Below are 20,290 nucleotides of genomic sequence, written 5' to 3' on the forward strand. Positions count from 1 at the left end.
ATTATATGTTAATTAAAAAAAAAAAGGTCAGCCTCTTTATTCTATTCAAGCCTTGAATTGTTTAGATGAGAGCCATCTATACTAGGGAGGGCAATCTACTCAGCCTAGTGATTCAACTGTTAATACCAACCAAAAACACCTTCACAGACACACCCAAAATAATGTTTGACCAAATATCTGGTACCCTATGGCCCAGTAAAATAGATACATAAAATTAACCATCATTTCAGATAAAGAGCCTCTGTCCTTCTATGAAAAAACTAACAGAATTCAGTTTTCTGAAGCATTTAAGGTCAATGTAACAATGTATTTAGAGAAGTGACTTCCAGATACCCTATTTGGACAAGGAAATATGCCAGTTAATGCCAAAATATTACTGTAGTACCCCAGTGTTGTCTCCTCTAGTCACATTATACATGAAGTGGACTACAGAAGATGAGTAACACTTTGAATGGGCAGATGGGTGGAAGTAGAAGGAATTCAGGGGGAGAGCTGGATATCCCAAAATACTGCAAAATCAATCTCTCAGCACCAAGTCATGTGGGAATAGAGCCAGTTTTACAGAGGAATGAGAACATAAGCCTCAGAGCTACACTGGGGCTTTGACTATCTCTTTAGCCAGTTCATGGTATTAAGGGGAGAACATCCTTATTAACTCTCCAAAAATCACACTCGAGGCCCTGGATCTGAAGATCACCTTTCAACACAGTGCTTTACGTCAGTACAAATTTGCCACTATCACCACTGCCACTACCACTGTTGCTACCAAAATTACCATATATTTTAGATATTGTACACTTTAAAGCTTACAATAAACAAATGAATATACCCATTTCACAGATGAGGAAACTGAGGCTAGAAGAGGCCAAGTGCTACAGATATGTTTTTGTTTGCCTAGTGTGTATTTGACCCCTTCTTCTAACAGATTCTGCCCGATGACAGAGTGACACATGTCATTGTCTGTTTCCTAGGAGCTGGGTGCTCTAGAAAGAAGCTAGGGTGAGTTGTCTGACAATAGATCCTAGAAACAGTCCAAGCACTTTTGCATCCAAGGTCTCTGGTCTTCCTGCTCATCCTGAGGTTTGGCCATTCAGCTGTGTTCCATTTTGTGTGCTATCTCAATATCCCATCCTTTGGCTTAAATTTTAATTGGTTGTGATCAAGAACCTTAAGAAATACACATCTTTGTTATATAATTTATCCAAGGGCAGAAAGATATCAGTGGAAGAGCTAATACTCAAACCTAGATTTTTCTGTCTTCAAAGGCTACACTTTTAACCATGATACCTCAGTGGTTTTTGAAAATTGGAATCCTGTAATGTTATCTGCCACCAAAAGGAACTATAGCATTCTCCTGATTTTATATCTTGGCTTCTTTAGTAAATTTTTGAAAAGAGTTGAGCTAACATGGAAAATCTTGTAAAATTACTCTATAAGATATAATTTCATTGTTGAAAGGGAAAATCTTTAGCGGGCACATCTAAGTTGGGTTATTTGGATATTGTATAAAAGGGAGAGACAGAGGTATAAGAAAATGGTACTTGATCTGTGCTCTTTCTCAATCAGTGAGAAGAAATGAGAATAAAACTTTTAACAACCTCCAGATAAGCAGGCAAAAAGTAGAGGGTGCACAGACTTTCTTTTGCAGGTTCATAAAATGGAAAGACCCAAATGTTCAGAGTCTTCCAGCTCCGTAATTGTGTGAAATGGGCAAAATTAATCTCTCTGAGCCTCAGTCTTCTTATCTGTAAAATGGGGATAGTAATGTCTATCTATATAGGGTCACTGTGTGAAGTGTAATTCTCTCTCTCTCTAGTAAAGTTTATGCCCAGTGAGGGGCCTGAAGTCAAAACCCTGAGATCAAGAGTTGCATGCTCTACTGCCTGAGCCAGCCAGGTGCCCCAAAGTTAAGTAATATAAATAAATCTTCTAATATAGAGCCTGGCACCTGGTAAGTATTTATGAAATGGTAGTTGCTATTGTTGTAGCTGTCATGAAACTGAGCCCGGTGATGATGGTTAAGGGGGCTGACAGCAGAAGGCTGTTGAGAAGAGTGTGGAAATAACACATAGTTGGAAACCAAAAGGATAAAAGTATTTCAAGGACAGAGTTTTTAATTCTTTGTTAGGATCTCTTGCCTTTGTATGTGTGTGTTTAATATTGCATTATTGTGAAAGTAATGCCAGTACTGAAAAGTACAGATTTAAAATGTAGAGCTCAATGATGTATCACAAAGTAAACAGCCAAGTCAGGAAATCAAACCTGTTGGTCCTGTAGAAGTACCCCTGTTGCCCATCCCAGCTACTGTCTAACCTTTCCTCTGGGACAAAAGCAACCATTATACTACCTTTTGTGACAATCACAATCACGTTCTTTATTCTCTTTATAGTTTTACTTTACAGTAACACTTCAGCATGTGTTAGTAAATACTACTTAATTTTGCCTATTTTTTTCATTTTATATAAATGAATTCATACATTTCTTTTGTGTGTAACTATAGGTCTTAATTTTCCTTGGTATATAGTATTCTATTCTATGAATATATTACATTTTTTAGCCATTCTATTGATGGGTATTTGTGCTGTGTTTTGTTTGTTTTTGGCTGCTAGAGATAATACTACCATGAACATTCTTGTACATTGCATGCATTTCTGATGGCTATTTACCAAAGAAAGAGTAGAATCAGTGGGTAGCTTATGAATTTTTAATTTTGGCAAAAAATGCCTATTGTTTTCTTAAGTGCTTGTATCAATCTATACTCTTAACACCAGAGGGTAAGAGTCCCAGTGTTCCTCATTCTCAGTAACAAGGGACATTGTCATTCTTCTGGAGAGTGTGTGTAGTATTGGTTTCAATGTGCATTTTCCTGAACACATGAGGTTGAGCAAATTTTTTTAGGATTATTGGGCATTGGATATTTTCTTAAGTGGCTATTGAAGTCTTTTGTCCTTTTTTTTTGTTATTTATATTTCTCATTGATTAATAATAGTTCTTGAGCTCTTCTGGCTCTCTTGTAAATATCCTCTCATTCCATTGCCTTTTCATTCACTTCAGGGTGTCTTTAATGAACAAAGGTTTTAATTTTAACATAATAACACAAAGCAAACATTTTATGATTAATTCTTTTTGTGTCCTATTCCTTATCTCTATACCAATGTCACAATGACATTCTCCTAAATTATTTTTCTGTAAGTTTTACTTCTGTGCTTTTCACATTTAGATCTAAAGGTCTATCTGGAATTGATTTTTATGTATGGTGTAAGGTGTTTTTCTGTCCTCAAATTAATAATCCAATAGTTCCAACACCATCACTAAAAGGACTCTCCTTTCCTCATTACTTTGCAGGGCCAACTTGCCAGATATGGGAAATATCTGTCAGTCATTGTACCAATCCCACACTGTCTTAACTACTTAACTTTATAAGATAACAGATGACATACAGTTGTCACCGTCTTCATCTCCCTTACGACTCTCTTAGCTACTTGGATTTCCCTATACATTTTAGAATCAGCTTATCAGGTTTTACAGAACCTGTTGGATTTTGATTGAAACAGCACTGAAACTGTAGAAGTTTGGGGAAAATCAGCATCCTTACTGTTTTCTTCTTTTCTAAACCTTTTCAATTCTAATTCTTACCTTATTATACCAGCTAGGTTCTCCCGTAAATCTTTAAGAATGTAATGATGCTGAATAAAAGAGATTATAATGTGCATCTTTATCTCATGCCCGGTATCATCATATCATTTTGCATATCTGCTATTGGGTTTTTTTGATACCCTTTTTAATAGTACAGTCCTATTTCTCATGTGCTAGAATTTTTAGCTAAAATCATGAACACCTGTTGAATTTTATTAAATGCTCTTTCTCCTTCTCTCAAGATGATAAAATGATTTTTTCCTTTGATTCTATTAATGTAAGTTATATTGGTTGATTTTGAATCTTAAGTCAAAATTGCATTCCTGGAATATATCCAAATTTGTAAAAATGCTTTATGCATTGAAGATACTGCCTCATTTGATATACTAGTATTTTGCTTAGAGTTTATGAAGGTTGGTCTATAATTATCTTCTCTTGAAATGTTTCTACCAGGTTTTCTTATCAAGGTTGTACACGCTTCATAAATTGAACAATAATGTGTTCTCTCCTTTTTTATTCTCTAGTCGAGTTTCTGTGAGATTGGTATAATGTATAAGTCTTAAATTATGGATTTGATTTCTCTAAGTTAGAAGTAACATTTAGAATCCTACTTCTTAGGTTAGTCTTAGTAAGGTACAATATTTCTTAATAGCATAAAGTTGTTCAGATCGTCTTAAAAGCTTTTTAGTGTTTGTGGGATCTGTAATTATGTTTTTAAAAAATTGTTATTAGTTATTTACAGCAGGGAGCCCAATGCAGGACTTGATCCCGGGAGCCCGGGATCATGACCTGAGCCGAAGGCAGCCACTTAACTGACTGAGCCACCCAGGTGTCCCCTGCCTATTTTTTAGTGTAGGTCAGATATTGCATTTGCCAAAATGTTTATAGAAAAATACAGTGCCTAGAATGATGTTACTTTCCTTCAGTGATGATTTATATTGGCTTCTGCCAGTATATAAAGGCACTAGCAATCCAAGATCACCTTAATCCAACTGAGATGATTTGAAGCTGTATACATATAGAGGCCTGTCCACTTCCAGTTAACCTTTACCAGTAAAGAGCCAGAGCCAAAACATTCACAAACATCGCCTTTCTAGGTCCTGGAGTCTACTCCCTGTCCCATCTCCTTACGAGGCTATCAAAAGCAACGCATTACCTTTTAGCTTCACCACTATGCCCTCTGGATTTAGCAAACTTTCCTAAGGGAAGAGTTGCGCCAAAACCTAGACCTCCATTCTTTACTGGCTCTTGGCGCTGAAATTCTTCACTCTCTTGCTAGTTCTCCAATGTGTTAAAGACTTTTTTAAAAAAATATTTTAAATATTTGCCTAGCTTTCCTAGTTGTTCTAGTTCAAACTACCTGGCCAAAGAGAAGTCTCCTAACACTGCTTCACTGTCTCTAGCCACTCATGACTAAACCATACTTTGACCCACACTTCGGACTATACACGAAAAGTAACACAAAGTAGATCATATACGTCAATGCAAAATCTTAAACTGTAAAATCTTTAGAAGAATACATAGGGGAAGATCTTTGTGACCTGGGGCTAGGCAAAGATTTTTTAGATCCAACATCAAAAATTCAATCCAAAAATGAAAAAAAGCAAACTAATTAGACCTCATCAAAATGGAAAAGTTTTGTTTTTTGAAAGACAATGGTACGAAGATGAAAAAGAAGCCACTATTTGGGAGAAAATATTTGCAAAATCATACATCTGATAAAGGACTTGTATCCACTGTATATAAAGAACTCAAAATCCAATAGCAAATAACAACATAATAAAAATGGGCAAAGATTTGAGAAGATACTCTGCCAAAAAAAATATATAGAGATGGCAAATAAGCACATGAGAAGACGCTCAACATCACTATTAGTTATAGAAATGCAAATCAAACCACAGGATAACACTACAAACTATCAGAATGGCTAAACTTAAAGAGTAACTAAGGGTGCCTGGGTGACTCAGTTAAGTGTCTGCCTTCAGCTCAGGTCATGATCCCAGGGTCCTGGAATGGAGCCCCGAGTCAGGCTCCCTGCTCAGCAAGGAGTCTGCTTCTCCCTTTCCCTCTGACTCGTGCTTTCTCCCTCCCTCTCCCTCTCTCTCTCTCAAATGAATAAATAAAATCTTTAAAAAAAATAAAATAAAGGGTGACTGTACCAGTGTTAATGGGGATGGAGCACTAAAATACCTCATACACTACTCGTGGGAACGTAAAATGGGGCGACCTGTTTGGAAAACAGTTTGGCAGTTTTTAAAAAAGTTAAACCTTTCACATGACCTAGCCATTCCAGTTCTATGTCTTTACCCAAGAGTAAAGTATATAGCCACATAAAAACTTGTGGAGTGTCCACATCATGGAATACTACTTAGTAATAAAAGGAATGTTACTGATATACACAGCCACATGGATAAATCTCAGAATGCTTACGCTGAGTGAAAAAAAAGCCACACAGAAAAGGGTACATATAGTATACGATTCTATTTAAATAAAATTCTAGAAAATACAAACTTGTACAGTGATAGAAAGACTTCAGTAGTTGCCTGGGGATTGAGAAGGGGATTGCACAGGAGCATGAGAACATGTTGGGCCTTCAAGAATACGTTCACTGTGTTGATGTGGTGAATGTTTCATAGGCATATACATAGGTCAAAACATATCAGATTGTTCACTTTATTCACCAATGAAGCTGTTAAAATATTTTTTCTATTTTCACCTTACCATTTGTGGAATCTGTCTCTTGACTGGGTCCTTTCTGATACCTACTCAATTTAAAGTAGTCCTCCAGTCACTATATCACTTTGTCCTGTTACATATTATTTTCATAGCCCTTATCATCTAAAATTACTTTGTTCATTATTTGTTCATATGTGCTTTTCATTTTACCATGGATTCATGCTCAAAAAAGTAGATAATCTTTAGTTCTCTTCATTCTTATTTTCTTTTTCTCTTAGCTTATAAATTACATAATTATCCTTTTAAACAGAAGTTAATTTCATTCATTCCTTCAGCAATTATTTGTTGAATACCTGTATTTTGCCAGTCACCATGTCTAATACCAGGCATATGGAGATGAATCAGTTATGACTTCTGCCCTGCAGGGCACTCTTTCAAGTATTGCTCTACTTACTGCCATGCATTTTGCAAAGAAATCTTACTCATCTCTTAAAAATGGCTCAGATACTTGGTCAAGTTTTCCTGATCAAATGAACTACTGCTTTTTTGATTCTTCTTAGGCCTCTTTATATTATGTAATAGCATCTGCTAATTTTCTCCCTGAATTCCTTCTCCCCTTTTAAATTTTAGTCATAGAACCAAACCCCACCCTTCCAATCCCCAACACTAAGTTTTAGCTAGGCGCTTGGCCACCCAAATGTAGTTTAGCCTTTCTTACACCTAGGTATGGGCATCTGATTCAAGATACAATGATATGACTGAAACTGCTGTGTGCAACTTTTGGGTCATCTTCATCTTCAAGATGAAGCCACTTGTCTGGTACTTATGCTTTCCCCTGCTGGAACACAGATATGAAGCTTCAGCAAAGGGCCAGGTTCAGTCATGTGGACTACGAAAACATCCTAGGAGATCGCAGAAAAACAAAATAAAAGAAACTTGGCGGGGCGCCTGCGTGCCTCAGTTGGTTAAGCATCTGCCTTCAGCCCAGGCCCTAATCCCAGGGTCCTGGAATCAAACCCCGTGTCAGGCTCCCTGCTCAGCAGGGGAGGCTGCTTCTTCCTCTCCCTCTGCCCCTGCTCATGTGCTCTCTCACTCACTCACTCTCTCTCAAATAAATAAATAAAATCTTAAAAAAAAAAAAGAAAGAAAGAAACTTGGGTCTTTGAATGAGCTGCTAGCTGTGAAGGGTTCATACCTGCGCCCTTTTGTAGCAGAGAAATAATCCCCAATATTATTTAAACACTGTATTTTTTGAGTGTCTGTCTGTCTGCTTCTCCCTACTGCTCTCTTTTTAATAGTAACTTCTTTCGTGACTAATAAAACTAGCTGTATTAATAGAAACTTCCATATATGGCACTTCTTGTACATAATAAGTAGTTACCTTCTCTGGATTGGAAGGACATCTGGTAAAGAATAAGTGACACACGTCTGAAAAAACAAAATCAAATCAATTTTCTGGTTATCTACTATGTGTAAGGGACTAAAAAGTTATATTACTGGTTATTATAATTGTAACCCCGATCTAACAAGTGTTTCCTTTTTACTGATTTCTGCTCTTTATTATTTCCTTCTTTCTACTTTCTTGGGTTAATTTTGCCTGCATTTTTTTTAAGCTTTTTTACATAGGAAATGTTTCCAGTAATTTCCTGAAATATAAGTCTTAAAGCTATAATTTCCCTTCTAAGTGTTGCTATAGCCACATCAACATATTTGGAAATCAGTAACTTTAAAATCAATTGTTAATTGCTAATAACTGCATTTTGTCAGAGCAGGTAGTTGTTTTGAAAACAATCCTCTGAAATTTTTCTAATTTTCTCTATGGCCCACTACGTGGCCACTTTCCATAAAAGTTTCAAGAGTGCTAGAAAAGAGTGTGTATTCTGAAGCTGTTGAGGGCCACACTCTGTTTCTGTGCATGATATCAATTGTGTAGTTCAAATTGTCTATGTTCTTATTAATTTTTTATAAAGCTTACTCAGTTACTAAGAAAAGTGTATTAAAATCTAATAAGAAGGACTTGTTCACTTCTCCTTATAAGTGTATCAATTTTGCTTCATGCATTTTGAGTCTGTCTTACTAGGTCCATTCACATTTAAGACTATTAAATCTTCCTGGCAAAGTGAAGATGTTGTTATTATGTAGAAGCCCTCTTAGCCATAATAATACATTTTGCCTTAAAGATGCAATTGTCCGATATATTTACTATGTTTTTCCTGTAAGTAGCATATGATTGAATTTGTTTTTCAGCCCAGTTTGATAGTCTTGGTCTTCTAGGTGAAGCGTTTGACTTTAACATAATTACTGATAGATATATATTTTATTACTATCTTATTTTGCACTGTTGTTTTTAAAATTCTGTTCAGTCTGCATGTCTTTTTCTTTTCTTTCTTGTCCCCTTTCAGATTGAATTTTCCCCTCTAATTCCCCTCTAATTCCATCTCTTTCTCTACTAGATTGAAATATATGACCTTTTCCTGTCCTCTTAGTAGTCTTCCTAAAAATATTAATGTGGATATTTAATATGTTGCGGTCTCAAGTTAATTTGTATCTCTAGCTTCTTCCAGAACAAGGATTCATACAAGGATACTTCCGAACTCCTTTTACCTGCTTCTCAAATTTGTATGCTGTTTTTGTTAATTTTATCTTTATTTTAAGCACAAGACATTATTATTTTACTCATTTAGTATTTCTTTAGATAAACTCACATATTTACTATTTACTATGTTCCTTTCTCTTTGCAGTACAGATCTTGATCTGAGCTCACCTATTTTTTGCCTAAAGTATGTCCTTTAGAATTTCCTTTAGTGAAGGTATGCAGGTAGCAGAGTCTGTTCTTCTTTGCCTGAAGAAAACCTTCCTTCACTACACTCAAGATAATATTCTGTCCAATGCCCATGCCTGTTGCTGTTGAGAAATCAGCACTTGCTTTTTTATTTTATTTATTTTTTATTCTTTATGGTTTTTTGCCCCCCCCCATGAGTGGGGGAGGGGCAGAGGGAGATAGAGAGCAAGAGAGAGAATCTCAAGCAGACTCCTCGCTGAGCACAGATCCCAATGCAGGGCTCAGTCTCACAACCCTGCAATCATGACCTGAGCCAAAATCAAGAGTTAGATGCTTGCCACCCAAGTGCCCCAGCTTTTGCTTTTTTAAAGGTAATGTCTTTTCTCTCTGTCTGCTTTTAAGGTCTCTCTGTGTTGAATGCTCTGAATATTATCATGGTGTGTGTACATCTGGATTTCTTCTTATTTATCCTCTTTTAGGTTTTTTATTCTTCTTCACTCTGTGAATTGATCTCTTTCATTAGTTACAGAAAGTTTTCAGCTATCAGATCTTCAGATATTGCTTTGTTTGTCCTTTGATTTCCTCCTAGAAGTTGATAAGATTTATTAGATCCTTTTTTTTCTATTCTTCCAGGTCTCCTATCTCTTTTTGGGCTAAAATCCATATAATTTTTTCAATTCTATCTTTCTGTTTACCAATGCTCTTTTTGGCTATGTCTAATTTGCTATAAAAACTACTGAATTTTCAATGTCAACTACTACATACTTTTCATTCCTAGGAAATCTCCTAAGTTAGTTTTAAAATCTTCTTGTTCCATATACTTTTAAATATTTCTTATCTTAACATGTATTACATATACTTATTTATCATTTAGTGTCTAAATAAAAACTTAAGAATTTGTGAGTCTGATTCTGTTGTCTGTTCTTTCTACTAGCTTTTCGTCAGGTATCTGTATTCTGTGTGTATGTTGTGTGTGTGTGTGTGTGTGTGTGTGTGTGTGTGTGTGTGTGTGTGTGTGTTTTCATTCAAAGCTACTCATTTTCTTCTGAACTGTCTTTGAGTACAGTGAATGAACGTAGGTTTCTCCTGAAAGGATTTGTGTTTGCTTGTATCAGACTTCTTGGGGCATTAAGGATCCAGGACTGTTTCCAAGTAAATTCTTGGCTGGGGGATTTTGAGGCCACCCAGGCAGGATGAATTGGGCTTTAAAGTGATGAGAAGACTTTCTTGTGGCTAGAGTCCCTAGGAAATGCTCTTGTACCCAGATAGTTAGTACAATGATTCAAGACAGGCAGTTTGCCTTGTAGTTCTTTGATGGGGGTAAGATGATTCTGCTTATTTCTAATTCTCCCTGCCAAAAAGGATAAGGATGTTTGGGCCCCCAACTATATATGGGATAGTCTTCAATTAAACACCCCCTACCTTGAGAAACCATTAGGTTTTATATTATGTATTTGTAAGACTGACCTAGTGTTCCATTTATTCTCTTAATTCACATCTTTACTTATTCCCTGGTTTGGGTATTTCTTATTTTGTTTGTTTGGTTGGTTTCTTGTTTGTTTGTTTTTGAAAGTTCCTAGGATAATATGAGAAAATGTTTTTATATTACATCCAACATTTTTAGTTGTTTTCAGTGGGAGGATTAGTTTGGACTCTTAGTCTGCCATATTGCCAGAAATTAACATTTTCTATAACATTTACATTTTTTGCCAGTCATTGCAAAACTACATGTTTAGTCTTTGAAAAGAAACAACAAGTATGACAATAACATGCTTTTTAAAAGACTCTAGGTTTGTAGGAAGGGTTTTAGAAACAATTATTCTCACCAAAACCAAAGTAGATTTTAATAAATACCAATTAAAATTTTACAGACTGTATCTCCTCAAGGTTGGATCAAGTTGAAGAACAGAGCTGTGGAAGCCAGAGGACTTGAGTTTGCTGTGTAATTTTAGGTAAGCCCCTTAATTGGCTGGCCTTTGGCCTTCTATGTATATGATGAAGGGGTAGAGCTGGATGCTCCTTTCAGGACCAAAACTCTATGATGACTGCACAGAAGTATTCAGTGTAAATAGAGCACAGTCAAGATCAGAGTTTCTGTTGCTCAAGACTAGCCTTGCTTAAGGCTAGTCCACTTCCACAATTTAAACATACTGCAGCATAATGCTTTAAATAAGCATACTTGTGTGGCCATTAAATCAATATAAACTACTTTTATACTTCAAAATAGCGTCTTCAAGATTCTCAATATTTTAACATCTTTTGACATTCTGAGAACTTCTTTATTCTCTTCGTCCTTTCTGGCATTTCAAATTCTTTATTGTAGCTATTAATATAATTTAGGGATTATGTTTTTTGCATGAAAAATTACAAATACTCAAAAGCTGCATCCATACCGTCTGCCAGGAGTTTATATGCAGAATTTTGAAAACATAACCACTAGAAACTGTCAGCATATTCCATTAATTGTTAAAAAAAAATCAACCTAATACCACACAGATTAAACTGTCCAAAGTAAGTTTTAATGCAACATATTCACAGGTTTACACTCCGAAGTTGTGAAAAGATTATCTTTTTTCAAATTTGATTAAGTGCTGCAAGATGTGGAAGAAACTCAGCACTCAAATGAATTACATGTTTGATGTCATTTTTGGCAAAACCTCATAAAATGTCACATAAAAGAAAAACATCTCACTTAAGGTCTTGACAGCAATCTGGAATAGTTAACAACTCCACTCCCAAATAAGAATGCTGGTTATAATCAAAATTTTAATGACGATATTAGTTCTCCCCTGAGACAATCTAAATATCAAAACAAAACAAAATACAAAACAACATGTGCATACACCGACAGACCCTTCGTCTCCTACTTTCTAAAGAGGACAAATCTGTAATTATTTCAGTTCATGCTCTCGATATTGATTAGAATGTTTCCCTGCAGATTTATCACTGGTCACTTGAGAAATGAAGAGGTGACAGGCTACCTCAGCCAATGTTAATCAGTATTTTTTTGTTGTTTAGTATTAATTCATGAGAGGTATAAAAGTGCCCATCAGCAGTGGAAATGGAGTCCTGGTGTCAGTGCCTTCACATCTTCTAAACACTAGAGCTGAAAACGGTGGGAACTTTTTACCTTTAAACTACATTTATACCATCTTTACATCCATCCTCCTCTATATCTCTCTGATATGAGAAAATTAAGAGGAAGAAAACCCCTAAAATCAGGTTGTCCATTTAAAAGTTATCTCAATTTCACTTGCAAAGTTTTTTTAAAAGCATATTACAAACAAGTTTATGATAAAATAACATTATGGAAAACAATACATGTGTGTTTCTGGCATGAAGATAAAAAGTCGAGAAGAACAAATATCATATAGTTAACCAAGGTTGTTTTTGGCAGAAGTATTATGGGGTGATCTTTCTCTTTATCCTTTATGCTTTTCTACAGTTATCATATTTTTGCAAAGGATGTACATTACTCTTATAACTGGAAGAAATAATACAGCTTTTCTTTTTTTTTAAAGAGACAGTTAAGGGCTGCAAAGAGATACCCCTAACACACTGGCTCATAAAAAAAACCCAACAGATGAGGAGGACTGGTTAAAGTTTATTTTTCATTGCACATAAAATTAAATATGCCCATAATGTATGATTCTCAAAGTAAAGCCCAACAGGATTTGCTCATGATGGCTAGCGAGAAAGTCGGAGATGGACTGTCCAAAAAAGAACAAAGTACTTCATGGACTCTCAAATTAGAAATGATCATCTACTTAGTCTTAGTCAAGAGATGAAATTCTTGGTCTAAATATGAGGGTATGCACATCTTTACATCTGCTCTCTGCCTTTAAAAGTCTTCACTATTTTTAAAGTTATATTATTGAAAGACGTTGTTAAAAATATAGCATGCTTTCTGGCACCTGAAGGTAGTGACATGTATGTAATAAAATTTTACTTTAGAGACTGATTATCCTGGCTACAGAGGGAGTCTTTATTTTTCTAGGACTTCTAAGAAATGAAGCATTCCATATAACTGAATATTTCAGAAAAGAGAATCTTTATCTTTAATTGAGTAAAATCATTAAAAAAAATTTTTTTTACCAGTTAGGTTAGAATCATTGCCCAATCTCTGCCTTACTAAACGATAATAAGTACCATCTAAACTTTTCTTAATTGAATGAGCATCAATAACTTTAATTTAAACATGCTCTCCAAGTAGAATGAAGTACAACAAATCCGTAATATTCCACTCCTACTAGTTATTGTGTTTTATTTCTTACTGTCAAGTGGTCGGCTATCACCTCTTGCTGCTGCCAGAATGAATGTCCCTAGCTGTGCCTTTCTCTCTCACTTTTTTTATTTTTAATTTTAAGTCCAATAAAATAGTGGGCTAGCAAGATCCAGAGGCCAGCCCCTATCCTGGCTTTTCTTTTGCTTATTTATTTATTTTCTAATTCTTGAGGTATACGTCACATACCATAATATTTCCCCTTTTAAAGGGTACTCTCCCTCACTTTTATTATTCTTTCATCTGTTCTGAACTTAGAATGGATAATCAATTTATTAGTACCATGCACAAAATAAGAATAAATAGAGTATTACTGATGGCTGGCCTGCGAGGTTTTCTATCAGTCAATTGCAAATATACTCTGACTTTTCTATGTAAATAACATTAAAAGTTAGCATAAAGATTAAGAGTAGACTATGGGAAAAATAGGCTTGATACTTATAGCCTCCAAGAAGAAAATGATGACTCAAATACCTGAAGGAAGTTAAGTGCTTTGGAAAAAAGTACCAGTTTGCTTAGTGAGAGAGATGAATTCTACATGGTATTAGGCACAACACAGAGCTAACATTCCAAAAGAGCTTCTGTTTCTTATAAAAACCAAGATTAAGCTAGTTTAATATCATGTTAGATAGATGAAAAGTAGTCAAAAACTATATAGTTTTACAACCTATCAAGCCTGAGGGGCCTTAGTTTGACTTAATCCAGTGTCAAAAAGAGAGTCTGATGAGACCTGAAATGGCCTGGTAAAATTTGAAAGGTACACAACACCCCTGGGATGTGTTCATGAAGAGGCTTTAAAATTCTTTCTTGATTTATAAGCTCAGATTGCCCTTCCTCCTCTAATTTCTGGCACTAGTCAGAGAATAGGTACTGTGTGCTTTGAACTTTGCAAAGAGGATCTGATACCTTACCTCTGTAAAACTAATTAGAGAATATGTCCAAACCTGTATCTCTATGTGACTACGTTCAGTTTGGTACTAGTTTTGATATGATGAAACTCAAAGAAACCTGGAAAAAGGACTTAGAGACATAATTTAATGAAAAGGATTATATAGTTTATTAAAGAACCTGACAGAGCCAATATAGGAAGCCAACTCTATCTCTGATTAACTACCAATCTTATTCAAACTGGTATGAAAACCCTGTGCACAGGTCGGGATGATTTACAGTGGGACTAAAGAGACTCCCCGGCTGTAAATAGGATAGTTCTGCAGTACATCCCTTCTGACGTTGCAGGTATCTAAAGTAAAATACTTCATTCCTTGTTTACCTAAACTGGGGTCTTAGAACCTACTGCAGACTCTGTATTCAACTGAGAAATCAACCTAACTGTTTTGAATTTTAGAGTCAAATTTCACGCTATCATAAAAAATTCTAATTGTAGACTAAAATAATGGCTTTATTCCTTGATGTTGTTTCTTTCATTTAGTGAAACCTTTTTAAATACATTATCTGAAGCCTTTAAACATATTTAGATGGCAAACCAATGACAAAAATTATGAGGTAATATTTATGTAATGCTTTTCTTATATAGAGGTATAATCATATTTGTTACCTGACACTATCCTTGTGATATAAGGAATAGCAGACTTTGAGCTCTCCTGGGAAGACTGAAGAGAAAATGGATGGTCCTATATACATTTTTAGTACATAGAGACACTCTGTTTTACATTGGCTTTCAAAAGATCAATAGGTTGGCTCAATTGTTAAGTGTATGTTTTCTTACTAGGGCAGAGATGTCAGGAGGTTTCTGGGTTATGGATTAATATTTTTTGGGGGGGGCAGCTTTGTTGAGGCATAGATGGTATATGAAAGAGCTACACTTGTTTGGACATGTATAGTTTGATGGGTTTGGACATGTGCCCATGCCCATGGCACTATCACCACAATAAGGTTAATATCAAATGGTAAATAATTAGGATTGTTCAGCTGCATGGGGCCCAAAGTATTCACTGATGTGAAAGCAACAAAAATATGTTATTTTCTGTCATAATGGATTTGAAGGAATTAATAAAAAGGAAATACTTAACAGTAAAAATTATAAAAATAGGAATAGCACATTTTATTTCTCTTATAATTTATACAGAGAGAAATAGACGGGTCCTGATTTTAAAGTAACTTGCCCAAGGTGAGATAAGAGATTCAGAAGTACAACTGTAGTTAGAATATAAATTCCTGTTTGTCTATACAAACCTGGCTAAGGATCTGGCCCAAGAAACTGGGTAAAGATTATAAAACCAAAGGAAGATTACTCTCTGATCAAAGGAGATTTCCTAAAATGACAGAAGCCCCAATAAAGTATCATATCTATTAGAACACTTGGCTAAATGCTAAATGGGAGGCCTCCATTCACACAAGAAGGCCAAAACTGGGTGGATTAATGCACAGGCATTAGAATACAAAGCTTTTTTGTTCTGATGGATTTCTTCCCACGTACTTTTAATCTGAAGATATTACATTAAATTCTAAAGTGAAGTGGCAATAGTCAGCAAGTGTTAGACAGATAACTTCATAAAATCAGGAAATAATACTACAGGATGCTTTACTTCAGCATGTAGACAAGCTCACACATAAACCCTTTTAACAAAGAATATGATTATAAAATGGAATTGTGAAAGCATGTGAAAGGAATATTTATTTTGAAATTGTGATTTATGTTGTATTTATATATAGCTATATTGATTACGGGCTTTAACTGCAACTAACACAGTATTAAAATTCAAATTTTCCATTTGTAGGATTTGGACAAGACAAAATGGAACCAGAAATAGCTATATTTTTCTCCTTACAAATTTAAAATTATTTTTATATAGTACTATGAATTTATTAAAGGTCTTTTCATTATCTAATTTACTTCTTACAAGAACCTTGAGGGGTACGCAAAGCATTTTCTACCTGGATTTATGGTAAGAAAATGGAGTCACACAGGCTTAAATAACTTCACTGCTAGTAAGTGGACTTAAAAATCTTAATAAATTCCTGTTTACTTTTTGAGAAGATGTTTTATAAAAGCCAGATATGCAGCCATATAGCCCAATCAAGAAACCTTTCTGAATAGGTTCAGCTGATGTATGAAGTTACAGAGCCAAAGTCAAATAATACTTTCAGCTTCTTTCCCTGTGATGATCTTACTATGAAAACGCTTCTGAGAACCTTTGGATCTGTTCCCAGAGTTTATATAGTTCTAACCATCGAATATCTTTCAGCTGGGAAGATAGACTAAGTTCTGACATTCAGGGATGCTTAAAATTCTTTGTTTCCAAAATGCTGTGCAGTGAGATGTCTCATGGTGTCATTTTTAATCATGGGGCAAGAAGGAAAACTAGACTTAAAAGCTCCACAGTAACATATGAATTTCAAATATAATGTAGTGTTTACTGAAATTCACAAATCCTTCATAATAAACAATTTTCCAGCATCAGCCATACTAGTCAATTTAAAAAGGTCAAGTAAGTTTAGAGGAAATACAATTCCAAGAAAAAGGTAATTCATAATGCATCACAGAGAGGGGCTAAAAGCATATTTTGTTCAGCATTCTAATAAGATGGTGATAAAACAATACTGCTCCTAATAGCACTGTAAAATTATAAGAATCAAAATAAAAAGACTGACTCAGTGCCTAGATCTTGGTTTCTTAGTGCCAAATACAATGGAAAACCAGAATTTCTTGAAGAAGTGGTTGATTTCAGGCCTGGAGAGGGAAAAACACAAGATCAACCTGAAGCATCTTGTGTTTGAAAGTAAAAATGTGCTCAAAGTTGACAGCAAGTTGCAAAGACACAGGAGCCAACCTGAAAAACTACTAATGACCAATTCTGGTACTATATGAACAGCAAAATAAAAAATGATAGTTTGGGATCATAACACATAGAATAAAGTGAATATTCACAAGCCCAAATTGATATAAATAAGTGAGTAAATAAGTAAATACATAGAGAGAGAGAGATCTTTCCTATAGAAGAATTCCAAGTAATAAAAATAGTGCAAATCAGGGAAATAAAAACTCACCATTAGAACGTGACAGTAAATAACTTGCCTATAGGCAAGATCCACCAATGGATACTAAAATTAGTGGGGGAAAGTTTGAAAAGAAACAGGACAGACGTCTCGAAGTATTTTTTTCCCCCAAATACTCAAAATCTCCAAGGGAGGAAGAGTAACTTTAGAGTGTAGCAGCTCAACAGACACTACTTTAAACTAGTGATCCAGGTAGTATCATGACTAAAAAGACAATAGGTAACTTTATAATGCATTGGGAAGGACATATCATTTCTGTGGCAATCTTGCCAAAAATATGCATAATTTTAATATAATCATGAGAAAACATCAGACAAACTCACATAAGACATTCCACAAAATATTTAACCAGGACTCTTCGAAGTGTCAAGGACATGAAAGACAAGAAAAGATTAAGAAACTGTCACAGATTAGAGGAGACTAAGAAGAGATGTGATGACTAAATGCAATATGAAATTCTGGATGGACAAATAGAACAGAAAAAGTTTTTTAGTGGGAAAACTGGTGAAATTCTAATAAGGTCTGTAGTTAGTCAATAGTAATATATCAACATTAATTGCTTGGTTTTAATCATTGCACTATGGTTATATAAGACCTTAACATTAAAGGTATATGGGAACTCTCTGACTTTTCCGTAGGTCTAAAATTATTTAAAAATAAAACAATCAAAAATTTAAAAATGCCCCACATTTTTTGGAAGCTAAATTTAACTGACATTCAGATTTAAGGAAAATCCACGTATGTCCAGAAGATATAAGCAACATTAAATTCAGAAAAGTAATTACTAATGTAATTCTCTAATTATGGCATAAAAAAGTTTTAACATGGCTAATTTTCTCATAAATAGACTGAAATCAGCTCTAGAAGAATCTTTCATGTTAAGAAATCATTCTACGATTCAAATCTTTCTTTAATTGCATTTAACATTTCAAAGGCAGATCAGTAAGTTAAAACAGCACTGCTTATATCTAATATAAGCCTTAACTGTAGAGCACTATTACAGTTATTATTTATTTCCAATTCTCTCACTCCTACTAGATCATAAACTATAAAGGCAAGAACCATCCATCTATTGCCAACTTCATACCTCTGGCCCTGCATGGTTCTTGACACACGGGCATACTAATATTTATTAGCTCAAAAATGAATTAAAAGTTCAAGTAAAAGCTTTTTCTAGTTGAAAGGAATTACTTTCATATATTTAAAATGCATATATATAAAATGCTTTCTCATTTTAAAATGAGAAAATTATGTCTTAACTTAAAAATAAGATAAGCCTCACTGTACTTCTTTCAAATCTCAGTATTGCCAATATAGCTTGTTTCTGTTCTGGGTTATACTTTACCTACATGACCTAGTCACACATAAGTTTATCCTTTCTTTTAAATTCAGCTTATAATTTGTGTCATTATTGTGAGTTAATTTTTTTAATAGTTTCATTCAAATATATTTCAGTGACTTTGAATTCTTCATTAAGTGCCTGCCTTTATTTACTATAATAGTCAATGGGGGATACGGTGCAAATAATCTAAGAACTATATCCTTTAGATAGTTATGTGGTATTACTTTTGCTACTTAAAATGAATACCAATGCCTATGGCTAAATGCTATACCACTGTTCTGTGTTAGAATATGTAATCTTTAAGGCTAGATGTGGCATCTTATTTTTTGATATATCTCCAAGTAAACTGTTATAGAACCTGGTAGATAAAAGCAATTCTTGGTATCCAAAAGGCAGGAGATTATAGAAGACATATGCATAAAGCAGATGTGTTAAGCCAAATTTAGTATATATTATTAAAGCTAACAATAAAATTTCTGATCATTTTCACTGAACCTACAGTGTAATTTATTACTGTGAAAAGAAAACAGAGGGTTCCAATCTGTTAATTTGGAAATTGGACATTACATGTTTTATAGGTGAAACAGTTTTAAACTAAACTAGCATCTTTAAACTAAAGATCCTCAGTGAAAGAGTGTTTTACAAGCCCTTTTAGCTTCATAAGAATCATAGTAAAATGAAGAACACATTTAACCTGTATAAATAGCAGGGTATTATTATTTTTTGGTTTTTGATTAGCTTTATTAGTATTTTAGATTTTCAGTGTCTTAACATAAACAAACAAAACACAAGACTTTATATTTCATACTATTCAAACCAATGCACAAATGTTTACAGAAGTCCCAACCATAGGGCCTAAATGCTTTTCTTAATGTTTTAAAGGGTATACAATATAAAAAATGAATATTGTATTCTTCTGCACTCCTAGATATGTGTTATGGCATTTAACTTTTTTTTTTTTTAAAGATTTTATTTATTTATTTGACAGAGATAGAGACAGCCAGCGAGAGAGGGAACACAAGCAGGGGGAGTGGGAGAGCAAGAAGCAGGCTCATAGCGGAGGAGCCTGATGTGGGGCTCGATCCCATAACACCGGGATCACTCCCTGAGCCGAAGGCAGACGCTTAACTGCTGTGCCACCCAGGCGCCCCATGGCATTTAACTTTTGTCTGATGTCAAGTCTGTTAGTTTTCATTAAGCTTTTTAGAATAATAGTTATGATCATGTTTGCCTGAATTTACTTCTCAGACAAAGCCCTAACTAGAAATTTTATTGGTGAACTATCCAAAGAAAGTATTAAAAAAAAAAAAAAAAAAAAGCAAAACTCAGGAAGGAAGGAGGAGGGAAAGAGGAGAAAAGGAAGGAAGAGGTGATGGAAGGAAGAAGGAAATGTACCAAGTGAAAATAAAAGCCTGATAAATATTCTTACCTTCACTTTTCTTTTCTGCTTGTTTTGCTGCATTTTCTACTTTTCTTTGTTTTGCCGCTAAGAGTTCCCGTTTTAACTGTCTTGCTTCTTTTCTGAGCTCGTCACTATAAAGCAAAAATAGTTATA

At 34.7% G+C, this 20,290-nt stretch overlaps 1 protein-coding gene across 1 annotated transcript in view; it reads right to left on the reverse strand.

Moving 5' to 3' along the window:
• Positions 1-20,290, reverse strand: part of CWC27 (CWC27 spliceosome associated cyclophilin) — a 181,721-nt gene that overhangs the window by 71,209 nt on the left and 90,222 nt on the right. Inside the window, exon 11 of the mRNA XM_045794266.2 lies at positions 20,165-20,268. Within this exon, the coding sequence (XP_045650222.1) occupies positions 20,165-20,268 (104 nt within the window). The remainder of the gene's footprint in view (positions 1-20,164; positions 20,269-20,290) is intronic.

The sequence above is a fragment of the Ursus americanus genome, chromosome 5 (assembly GCF_024610735.1).
Source record: "Ursus americanus isolate L20-20 chromosome 5, mUrsAme1.1.p, whole genome shotgun sequence".
In the NCBI taxonomy this organism is placed as follows: domain Eukaryota; kingdom Metazoa; phylum Chordata; class Mammalia; order Carnivora; family Ursidae; genus Ursus; species Ursus americanus.